Source organism: Nelumbo lutea, chromosome 5 (assembly GCF_056320005.1).
Source record: "Nelumbo lutea isolate HS-2025 chromosome 5, American lotus-T2T, whole genome shotgun sequence".
Taxonomy (NCBI): Eukaryota; Viridiplantae; Streptophyta; class Magnoliopsida; order Proteales; family Nelumbonaceae; genus Nelumbo; species Nelumbo lutea.
Genome location: NC_142688.1, coordinates 33,606,246 through 33,618,276, shown reverse-complemented (window position 1 = coordinate 33,618,276; position 12,031 = coordinate 33,606,246). Strand labels below are relative to the sequence as shown.

The 12,031-nt window shown below is 39.8% G+C and overlaps 1 protein-coding gene across 3 annotated transcripts in view; it reads left to right on the top strand.

Annotated features, from left to right (window-relative positions):
- UGT80B1 (UDP-Glycosyltransferase superfamily protein) overlaps positions 1–12,031 on the top strand; it is a 63,758-nt gene that overhangs the window by 25,674 nt on the left and 26,053 nt on the right. For all 3 annotated transcript variants that reach the window (XR_016099385.1, XM_088945530.1, XM_088945531.1), the window contains 3 exons: positions 8,787–8,850; positions 10,626–10,683; positions 10,800–10,977. Coding sequence is in view for 2 of the 3 variants with exons in the window: in XM_088945530.1 (XP_088801656.1) it covers positions 8,787–8,850; positions 10,626–10,683; positions 10,800–10,977 (300 nt within the window). In the remaining variant the exon portion in view is untranslated. The remainder of the gene's footprint in view (positions 1–8,786; positions 8,851–10,625; positions 10,684–10,799; positions 10,978–12,031) is intronic.

Below are 12,031 nucleotides of genomic sequence, written 5' to 3'. Positions count from 1 at the left end.
TAATGTTCCAAGGTCCTTTGTTTGAAAATGATTTTGCAGAAATATCTTTAGTTTGCCAATCCCCAATTTATCACTACTAGTGATGACAATATCATCCACATAGACCACTAATAAAATGTTCTCAGCTTCTGAGTCATAGCTGAACATTGAGTGATCAACCTGGCATTGCTTCATTCCAAAACTCTTCACCACTTCGCTGAACTTCCCAAACCAAGCACGTGGAGATTGCTTCAACCCATAAATTGCTTTCTTCAGCCTGCACACCTTACCACCCTCCCCCTGAGCAACAAACCCAGGTGGTTGCTCCATATATACCTCCTCCACTAGATCACCATGGAGGAAGGCATTCTTTATGTCAAGTTGAAGGAGAGGCCAATCATACATAACTGCCAAGGAAATTAGGACACGAACGGAACCAATTTTAGCCACCGGTGAGAATGTCTCCATATAGTCCACACCATACACCTGTGAGTAACCTTTAGCAACAAGTCTGGCCTTCAGACGCTCCACACTACCATCTGGCAAGTATTTCACAGTATACACCCATTTACAGCCCACAACATGCTTCCCAGGTGGAAGAGTAGTAAGTTCCCACGTTTGAGTATGTTGAAGAGCTGAAAGTTCCTCCTCCATTGCCCGCTGCCATCCAGGTGAACTAAGAGCTTCTTGAACATTGTTAGGTAGGGAAATAGAAGACAGAAGTGAAACAAACTGGCGATGTGATGCAGAAAGACGAGATAATGAAACAAAATTGGAAATGGGATGGAGTGTGGAACTACGTTACCTTTCCGTAAGGCAATGGGTAGGTCAAGATCTAAAGGTTCAGTAATAGGAGCCATGGGAGGATCCGCAGATGAGGTAGAAGCTGGAGGAGGGGCCGGTGTCGTTCGATGTGTATACACTTGTCGGATCGGTGGTCGTTCAGTGGTGACTTGCACTGGATGAGGAGATGAGTCTACTCCAACAACGGCCTCTGGAACTGAATCACTGACAGGAAGAGGAAGAGGAGGTAAGGGTGAGGACAGGGGTGCTTCATGACTGGAGAAGAAGGGGACATACTCAAAAAATGTGACATCAAGGCAGACATAACACTTTCGGGCAATAGGATTGTAACACTTGTACCCTTTTTGAGTCCGAGAGTAGCCAAGGAAGACACATTTAATTGAGCGTGCATCTAGCTTGTCTATTCCAGGACTCAGATTATGAGCAAAGCACACAACCAAAGACACGAGGAGTTAATGGAAACGGAGATAAAGTGGGAAACAAGATGGAGAAGGGGGATCGACCATGAAGAATAAAAGAGGGCATCCGATTAATGAGAAAACATGAAGTGAGTACAACATCACTCCAAAACCGTTTAGGAACATGCATGTGGGCATAGACCGAGCAATTTCAAGAAGATGACGATTCTTCCGTTCAGCCACCCCATTTTGTTGAGGGGTGAAAGCACACGAGGTCTGATGAATGATGCCATGCTGTTCTAAATACTGTTGAAATGCAGTAAGAAAGTATTCACGACCATTATCTGAACGGAGAACTTTGATTGGAACACCAAATTGTATGCGTATTTCAGCATGGAATTTTTGAAAAATGGAAAATAATTCACTTCTTTCTTTCATTAAGTAAATCCATGTCATTCTTGAACAATCATCAATAAAGGAGACAAAATACTTGTACCCATTATAAGACTCTATTTTGATCGGACCCCAAACATCTGAGTGAACCAAAGAAAAAGGACTCAACATACAACTCTCAACTCTTGGACTGAAGGACACACGACGGTGTTTACCAAATTGACATGACTCACATTGTAAAACTGACAACTGACTCAATGATGGAACCAACATCTTGAGGACCTTGAGAGATGGATGTCCCAGTCGGCAATGCCATTGTAGAGGAGTAAGGGAAGTCTGAAGTGCAATTGAAGATCCACCGCCGTCAAGGTAATACAATCCACCAGCTTCATGCCCCCCACCAATCTTCTTCCCCGTCTTGAGATCCTGAAAAACACAAGTGGAAGGAAAGAAGGTAACAGAACAGTTAAGAGCTTTGGTTATTTTACTAACAGACATAAGATTGAATGGAAACTTAGGTATGTATAAAACAGATGATAAAGGGACAGAAGCCAAGTCAACATTACCAACAGCACAGATGGGAGATGAGGACCCATTGGCAAGTGTAACAGTTTGTGGTGTGGAGGTTTCAGCAAGAGAAGAGAACACACCTGGAGTCCCAGTCATATGATCTGAGGCTCCAGAATCAATAATCCAGGAAGGAGTTTTAGATGACATGCAAGCGATACCTGATTGGGCATATGTGGTAGTGGTATGCTGTGAAGTAGTTTGAAGGAACCGTTCATACTCATCACGCGGAACACTCACCATCTCCCTCCCAGAACTAGATGTAGATGTGGAAGGAGTTAGGTCTGCCAGTTTACTATCACTAATAGCAACCTCGCCTGCTACAGCATGATTAGCCCATTTACAGGGAGGGCCATGTAGATCATAACAGAAATTCACTGTGTCCATCCCTACCACAATGAGTACATTTCCTTGTAGAATTATTTTTTCCTCTACCACGGCCTCCCCCTAAGTCATGGCCACCCCTACCAATCATGGGATTGCCACGGCCCCCTCTGGAATGACCTCCCCCTCTTGTACTATGTCCACCACCTCTAGCTGTCACAAGTGCTGATCTATCATACTGTGTGGGGTTCTCTGTCTGGCCCAAAGAGATTCTACGAAGTCTTGAGAATACTTCCTCAAGTGTAGGAAGAGTAGAGCCCCCCAATATTTGAGCTCTAACTGGTTCATATTCCGACTTCAACCCCACTAAAAATCTTGTAACATCTAGCTGCTCCCTTTGTTGTTGCTGAACTTGAATATTTGGAGTAAGGGGATGATAGACATTGAGTTCATTCTTGTATTCTTCATGCAGGCATAGTACTCTTCTAGTGTTTTGGTTCCTTGTTGTAAATCAAAGTACTCCTAATACAGCTGATATACTCTTGTTGTGTTATTTTGTCCAGAATATAGCTTCTTAGCATGCTCCCATATATCCTTAGCCGTATCAAGGAACATGAAGTTGGCACTGGTTTTGGGTTTCATACTATTCCACAGCCAAGTCATGATTTGAGCATCTTCTTGTTCCCAGTGATCAAACCCTGGAGAGTCAACCGGTGGCTTCTCATCTCTAACATGCTTTGCTTTCTTCTTTTCCTTGAGAAAAACTTCCACGGATTTAGCCCATGGAACATAGTTCTCCCCATTTAGCTTAATTGAAGTCATTTGTACTCCTAGGTAGTCGGAAGAAATTACTACACTAGGTTTCTGATCATTGTAGCCATCTCCTATTGCTGCCATTGTACCTTTTCACGGTTGTCTTTAACTTTACTTCTCAGCTACAAGCTGATTGATGTTGTTCACAGTTTGATATTTCAGCCCCTATTGCAGCTTCTAAACACCACTGCTGACTTCACACACTTGTTCTTATTCACACTACTGCTGATTTCACACACTTATGTCCCACATAAGTATCAGTTTACCATTCACTAATCACAAGTAGAGGCCCTCTTACAACCACTCAAGCACCACAACACAGCCAAATCTGCTGCACCCAGTTCAGGCTTATTTAACACACTTAAGAGGGCATTACACAACCACAAGGAGTTCGGCAAGGTCATTGCATTCTACCTTATACCGTATCAAGAAGGCATTACACAACTTACAGCAGCCCTACACATTCGGCTATTACACAACAACTTACAGCAGCCCTACACATTCAGCTATTACCACAACTTACAGCAGCCCTACACATTCGGCTACTGCACACACAGCCCTTCCTAGGGCAACAATGAACCTAGTTCTCTAGGTTCTACTCAGTACAACAGCTTCTTGTAGGGTTTCTACCTAGAAATATAAGTAACACTAGAAGAAGAAAGAACCGACCTTCCTTTGAGAATATCAATCAACCATTCACTACTGAAGTCACTTTCCTTGTTGAAGAAGGTTATGTGCAGCAGAGAGACAAGTTGTACTGTTTGACCTAGGGCGAACTAGTTCTCTCCATCGACTGATCAGAAACGAGGGTGAAGAGTCACGAATAGTGCTGAGTTGCTTTACCAACTGACTTAGGTCAGGAGCATTGCTCTGATACCATGTTTCGTCTGTTGCTACAGTAGTCCGAACAGGAAGAAGAAGAGAAGAAGAAGAAGGGTCTGTCGAAAATCTGATGGGTCCCCCATTCAGTCGACCCCCTTAATCTATATTAGGTTCTAATCGTAGTTACAAAGACAGAAATGACCTTACTTAAGTGTGGGGCAGAGTAACTCTAATAACACTGCCACATAAGCAAGTTACTTAATAAACAGAAGAAGACTAAACTACTCCTATTCGGCACCTCTTAACAGCATCAATGTTTTTGGTATATGAAAAACATCTTTTTTATTGATACCTGTTTGTAAAATATCATTTTCATATCAGTGTTTTCAACCCACAGTCTAACCGGCTGGTCAGACTGGTTGACCCATCACCCAGCCTTAGATTTAACTGAGAATTGGCTAGACTTGTTCCACATCCATATTCTCTAGTCTGCTGTGTCGATAGATGGTGAAACCTGCTCACCTTCTGTAGAAGCTCAATGAGGGATGCAATCTCCCAATCATTGAAATATCTCCTGAATTTGGGACACCAAACATCGTTATTGTTATGGATTTCAAAGCATTCACTAACTTGTGCATCAGAATATGCGGCTATTAAGAATAGTGAGCAAAAGGATAGATGTAGCAGGGTGTTATCACATCAGATGCCCTGCCAAATTTGAATGCCTCTTCTAATTTTGTATTTAATTCCTTTGGAAAAATCATGAGATTCAGATTCAATACCTTTCCATGGAGCACAACCAAAGGTTTGAGATGCTTCACCTGGGTCCCAGTTTAAATTTCTAGTTCCATATCTCCAAGCAATTACTTGTCTCAACAAATTGGTAGGTTCCTCAGTAATCTCCATGGCCACTTTTGCAAGCAGAGACGCATTTACCTGTTTTAAATTCTTTATGCCTAGGCTCCCACTCGTGGAATCATGAACTTGCTTCTAGTTCACCAAATGATACTTGTTCTTATCCTTCGAGCCAGCCCATAGAAAATCCCTCATTTTAGCTTCTAATTTCTTTGCTACATCTGCTGGAAGGGGTGCATCAACACTTTGAACCTTACTCATCTTTTTTTTTTTTCAAAATTTCACAGGAAGGTTATTTTTATGTTATTTATTATTAAAAGAAGAGTTTTTTTTTAAATACCTTAAAAAGGGGTATTGATACCCCAAAGATACGATATGATACACCCGATACGGGGCGTATCATATCAATACTTTGAAACTTGGAGAGAAGTAATATACTGGGAATGATGAGAGAACAGTTATGATGAGAGCAGTGATTTAAAAGACATGCCTTGTGCCTCAGATTAGGCATGCACTTTTGTTTAACTTTATATTTTTTTGTGCTTTTTGAAGCATGGTGGCTAGCCAACTACCTCTCTCTTGGTGGGAGAATTACACTAATTAAGGCCACGCTTGCTAACTTACCCATCTTTTTCATGTTGGTGTTTAAAATCCCAGTGAAGATTGCTAACAGATTAGAGAAGATAATGAGAAATTTCCTGTGGGAGCCGGGAGAGGAGAAGAGGGATCATAGAGTTAGCTGGGAAATAGTGTGTAGGAGTAAGTTGTGTGGTGGTTTGGGGCTTGGGAGTATTAGGAGAAGGAATATGACTCTGTTGGGCAAGTGGTTGTGGAGGTTTCCTATGGAGAAGGAGAAGCTATGGGCTAGAATAGTGACAAGTATACATGGGCTGGAGCACAATGGATGGGACGCTAGAATCAAAGATAGGATCACAAGCAATTCTCCTTGGAAAGTCATTCATGACCTGCTACCAGTTTTCTTCCCTAATATCAGGTATGACTTGAATTCCGGTAACTCCATAAAATTTTGGGAACAAACATGGGTGTGGAGCACCCCTCTAAAGGATCAGTTTCCGTCTTTGTATGCTCTTTCTGATTTGAAAAATGAGCTGATCTCGTCTTTCACCACCCCGTCCTCTTCCACTTCTGGGATTGGGTGGAACTTGGGTCTAAGAAGGGATTTGAGGGACTCCGTCTTCGACTGTATTTCGAGTTTTCTTGCACTTCTTGATAACGTTGTCTTAAACCCCACTAGGGCGGATTCTAGAATTTGGACACCTACCCCCAATGGCATTTTCTCGTGTGCTTCGTTCTTCAAAATCTTAAGTCAGTCCACCAGTCCTACCTTGTCCCCTTTCCTTGTTGGTGAGGTTTGGTGTAGAGCTATACCTCCTAGGGTTGGTAGTTTTTGTTGGGAAGCCTATCTGGAAGGAATCAACACTGGTGATCTACTCCAAAAGAAGAAACCCAATACTTGCTTGTCACCTCAGTGGTGTGTTCTGTGTAAAGCAAATGGGGAGACTGGTTTTCACCTAATGGTGTCGATTGGGCTTTCTCCTTATTTGGATGCAGCTGGAATTCCCCATCATTGTTTTGGGCTAAGCTGTAACGTTAGTGTCTTTGTATTTTCTTTTTTTTCTTTCTTGAAGCTCTTTGTGACTCTTGGAAGATAAGTGTGTTTGTCTTCCACTTGTAAATTTTCTACTGATGAATTAATGAAAGTTTTATTGATAAAAAAGAAGCATGGTGGCTAGCCCTAGAACCTCAAACAAGCCCCTTGAAGCAAGACCAAACAAGTCGATGCTCTGAGAACCAACTTTTTTTTTTTTTGATAATTGGAATGATTTTATAAATCAGCAATAAAAATAGTACAAAGTCCTACTGGAAAGGTACGAGTTGCAACCTCTCCGGGCTGGTTAAGTACAGAAATATTGCAACCTAAGCATTCTGCAATGGATTCAATCTCCCTATTCTCCAAGTTTACTCCAGCCACACAATTTTTATCAAGATTTACCTTCAAGTTGGAGGCCCTCTCAAAGGTACTTATTAAGATCTTAAGGTTCTCCACTTTGCTTAACTCATTCCCTTCACAGAAAATAACAATATCATCAGCAAGCTGAAGGTGAGTTACTGGAATGCCTTTGCTCCCTATTCTCCATCCCTTTATTTGGCCCTCCTCATCTGCTTTGGAAATCATCCTACTAAAAACATCAGCAACAAGTGTAAAGAGGAAAGAGGAGAGTGGATCCCCTTGTCTTAAGCCTCTATTGGCTGGAAAAAAAGTCCTTAACCATCCCATTCACCAGCACTGAATAACGACAAGAGTGTAAGCATCCTCTTATCTACTTACACCATTTATCCCCAAAACCACGTCTTCTCAACATCTCCAGCAGAAAATTCCAATCCACTAAGTCATAGGCTTTCTCCAAGTCCAATTTGCAAACAAATCCTTTCCTGCCCGATCTCCTTATCTCTTCCACACTCTCGTTTGCGATAAGGATTTGATCTATAATTTGTCTATTCTGAATAAAGGCTTCTTGTGCTTGGCTAACGAGAGAGGGGAGGACAACTTTGATCCTCCTAGAGAGCACTTTTGCCAGAATCTTGTAAATGCTTGTCACCAGGCTAATTGGCCGAAAATCTTTGGGGTGTCTGGCATCATTCTTTTTGGGAATTAAGGCTATAAAGGTGGCATTGATTCCAGGACTCACAAAATTTTTATCCTCAAATTCTCTAAATACTCCAATTAAGTCTTCTTTGACTATGTCCCAACAGTCCTGATAAAATGCCATTGTAAATCCGTCAGGGCCCGGTGATTTAGTCCTATCCATAGAAAAAACAGCTTGTTTAATTTCCTCTTCCTCAATCATTCTTTCCAGCCATCCCTTATCTGTTTGGTTCAAAGTTGGCCAATTCTCCTTCCCTACTTTTAACCGATTCTCTAATGGTCTTTGATAGATGGATTTGAAGTGATCCACAATCCTATTGGCAATCTCCTCTTGAGAGGTTATCTCCACACCCTCAACCTCAAGCTTTAGTATCAAATCCTACTAACTCTGAGAACCAGCTTTTTGCTAATGTTGTTCATTCATTCTTCTTAATACAATACATTTTTTTTAAAAGATAAGGAACTATAATTAAAATTATAAAACCAATTTTCATACAAATTAAGAATTTAAGACCCTAACATGGACTTGTTTGGGCTTGCCTCAAGGTGCATGGTACAAATGGTGGCTCATAGAATTAGGAATGAAAAATATTTAATATCATGCTAGCTATTTGAGATAATGAGGTTGGGAAGGAAATAAACAGGTTGAAAATTTTCCATGTTTGAATTGTTGAGTGCTTCCATATGATTTATATGTTATGTTTGGTTTTATTTTTGCATTTTTATTTTGAATATGTTTTTTATGTTGTGTTCATGTATTTTAATTTGAGCTAATAGGCTTTTTAAAACATTTAGTATAAAATTAAAGTTTGTGTTTTTAATTAATACTATAGAGAAAGAAGAGAGGAAGTAAAGCAACTAGATTAAACAGAAAAAGTACAAGCAACTCTATTAAAACTTGAAAAAAAAAAATCTAAAGAAGGACCTTGGATCCAAATTTGAATATTCATTTTAATGTACTCTCTTCGTTTACTTCCTCTTTTTTGTACTAATGATACTGAATTACTGAAGCAGAATGTTACCTATATATTTTTTAACATTCATGTGTTGGAATTTTCTATTTTAAACTTGTCTGCCTCTCAAACCGTCTGTAGTTACCTTATTCATTTTGTAGGTTCCTAGAGAGTTTACCCAAATATTCTAATATAAGCTTATTTTTATAGGACATGCACATGTTGCTGAAGCTCTTGGTGTACCCCTTCATATCTTCTTCACAATGCCATGGACGTGAGTTTACTCAACCTTTTCTTCCATGATGATCAGTACAAATGCTTTTTTTTCGGCAATAAATAAAGAAGAAAATAAAAACAAATACAAAGATTTAAGATTGCATGTTGAAATCTTAAACAAGATGAATGTTCTAACTTTCTATTATCTTATTAAGTTAATATTGAAAAGGAACCTTGTTGCTTTTGCTAAGGGGAAAGTAACCTGTTCTCATTAGAAAGAAATGCCAGTAAGCATGTTCGGTGGATATTAAGGTTGCATGTTTCATTAATAAAACACAAAGATCTAAGGTTAAGTTGTGAAAAAGTTAAAAATATAATCAACTCAACTCATCCTTAATTCTAACTATTTGGGGCCAACTTTATGAACCCTGTCCTACTATTTGCTCTATCAGGAGCCATAAAAGAGTGAAAATGTGAATGTGCTAAAAAGCTGTAAACATCGATAGGTTAGTTAAAATGTGAAATGTAAGCCTAGGCCATAATGAGTATTGGGACACAATTCCAAGTTAAGAAGTTGTAAGGAGGGTGGGCTAGCTGAGGCTAACAATCTAAAGATGGGTGCAAGGCACTTAAACTTTGTAGATTACTCCTAGAAATTGGGAATTGGGAACCTGATTTAGAGCAACATAGCCTTGCTAGGTAAATGGTTATGGAGAGTTCCCCTAGAAAGAGATAATAGCACAAGGCCATTGGTGTTATGGACAACAGCTGGGTAAATACAAAGAGGTACTCCCAAGCTATTTTAACCTCATTTGTTTTGAAGCAAGTATGTGGGAATATAATATTCTTTTGGGAGGATTTGTGGCTTGGTGACACACCCCTTAAGCTGCAACCCCCTTTCCAACCATAAATTTGAACCTGTTTCAAAATTTGACTAGGACTTTGGGTTCAAGAGGTGTTTGAGGGGATAGTGAATGTGATTCCCTTGTTCTTTTGTTGGTCAAATTGGATTAGGTTTTCTTGGATTAGAACACAGAGGACAACAGAGTGTGGTCAATCTCTTCTGATGGTTTCTTCTCATGTGCTTCATTTTTCAATTCTCAGACATTCTATTCGCTTAGGGGTGAACTTTCCGGTGAAAGAGGTTTGATGCAAGCCAATCCCACTTAAAGTATAGGCTTATGTTGGGAAGTATTTCTTGGAAAGATTAACACCCGTGACATGCTGTAGAAAAGAAGGCCTAACATGTGCCTTGTCTCCTCATATGTGTTTTCTATCCAGAGCCAGTGGTGAAACCATCTCCCATTTACTAATCTCCTCTCCTTTTGTTCTCTGGGAGTACTTCTGCTCTTTCCTTCGTTACAGGCATTCATTTTGTACCTGCTTTGAAGGTTTCTCATCCCCCTTTTACTTGAATATTAATATAATATCTTTACCATATATAAAAAAAGTTATTGATTGGCGCAGCATGAAAAGGAAATACTGTCAAACTCAAACATAAAAATGAAAGCAATTTTGGAGCTCCTCCTGACTGTATGTGTAACCAAGTTCTGTTCTACTACTTGGAATGTGACACCAATTTTTGTATTGTCTTGCTTTTGAGGGAACTTAAATCAGGACTTCAGCAATGAGCTCAGAGTATTGTACTCAAGTAATGTAACTTCTGTTGAGTGGTTTATTTTGGCAATTGGCCATTATTGTAACTCTCGTGCTAGGTTATGGTAATGGGAATAAATCAAAGTGATTATTTCTTTTATAAGGAAAAGAAGTTTAACAAAGCAAAGTGCTTTCAAGATAATGATGCATGTTCTTACTTCTATCATCTATAGGCAGGCCAACACATGAATTTCCTCACCCATTGGCACGTGTATCACAGAGTGCTGGTTATTGGGTATGCCCTTGGTTCACAGTAAATCTTGTAGTTATCTTTTCCTTAGTGTGTTAATGAATATCATTTTTTTTTCTTTTTATCTTGTATTCTCATTTTTCCACTTTTTCTGGATCCAGCTTTCATATCTTCTTGTGGATTTACTGATATGGTGGGGCATAAGGGGATTCATAAATGACTTCAGGAAAAGGAAGTTGAAGCTTGCTCCTGTTGCATATTTCAGTACATACCATGGATCTATATCTCATTTGCCAACAGGGTATATGTGGAGTCCTCATCTTGTGCCAAAACCAAATGGTAAGGATGGCCTTTTTTGCTCCTAAGGTACAGATTATCCATGTATTATACCTAGATGTTATCTATGTTTTTCCATTCCTTTTCTTCTCTTTCTTTTTCATTTTTGTTTTTGTTTTGATATGTAAAATTTTGTTTGCCACAATTTGATAGAGAGCTGGAAAAGCATTGCTTGAAGGTTTGTCTCTGCACCACTTATTTTCTGCTAAATCTCACTCACAATCCATTCCCTACTTCAAATCAAGGTTCAAGATTTCGATACATATTGGGCCATATTGCCCGATATGTGTGTGTCGTATTGGGGGCTTCCTGATACGCCCCTACAGGGGGGTGTTTCGGGTCAGTGGTTCAGGGGGTAGACTGGCCTTAAATTGACCCTTCTGAACCAGATTCGAAAAAATTAAAAAAAAAAGAGAAAAAAGCACCGATATAGGCCGATACGCTCTACTGGCATATTAGCCTGTATCGATATTTTGAACCTTGCTTCAAATGAAATATGTTGCTGAAAGTCAAATCATCCATGTTCATTAGAGTTTGGAAAAAGTTTTAGTGCTGGCTACCAACCTGACACAACCCTCCTTTATCCAGTCTTGGGGTCTGTTCTGTGGTTTTTTCATTCTGTTAATTGTTCTGTTTTGAAAAGCAGGCAGTTCCTTAGGTCCAGGAAATAACTGCCTAGCTGTCTGGCTTCATGAAACTAGAAACTAAGCACTTGTCTACTGTTTTAGGCAATTTTCTTGTTGACTGAGCAACCATTAGGTGTGTCTTTGTCAAGGCCTCTTCAATTTGACTTCATAAATAAAGTATGTAACTATACTTATTTTAAGGTTTCCCTGATGTTCCATTGATAAATTCCATGTATTTCTTAGTGTTTTTGCATTTTGGGATGTCAGTGATAAACCAGCATTGCCCCAACCCTATCAGGTTAGGGTAGAGTCAACCTTAATCAGGACCCAACCCGTTGACATGCATCATTGAAACATTTGTAGAGGTAGCCTCAGTTTAGTATAAAGTGTGCTATATGTGGGATAGGTTGGGTTTGATATCCCATTTTTGC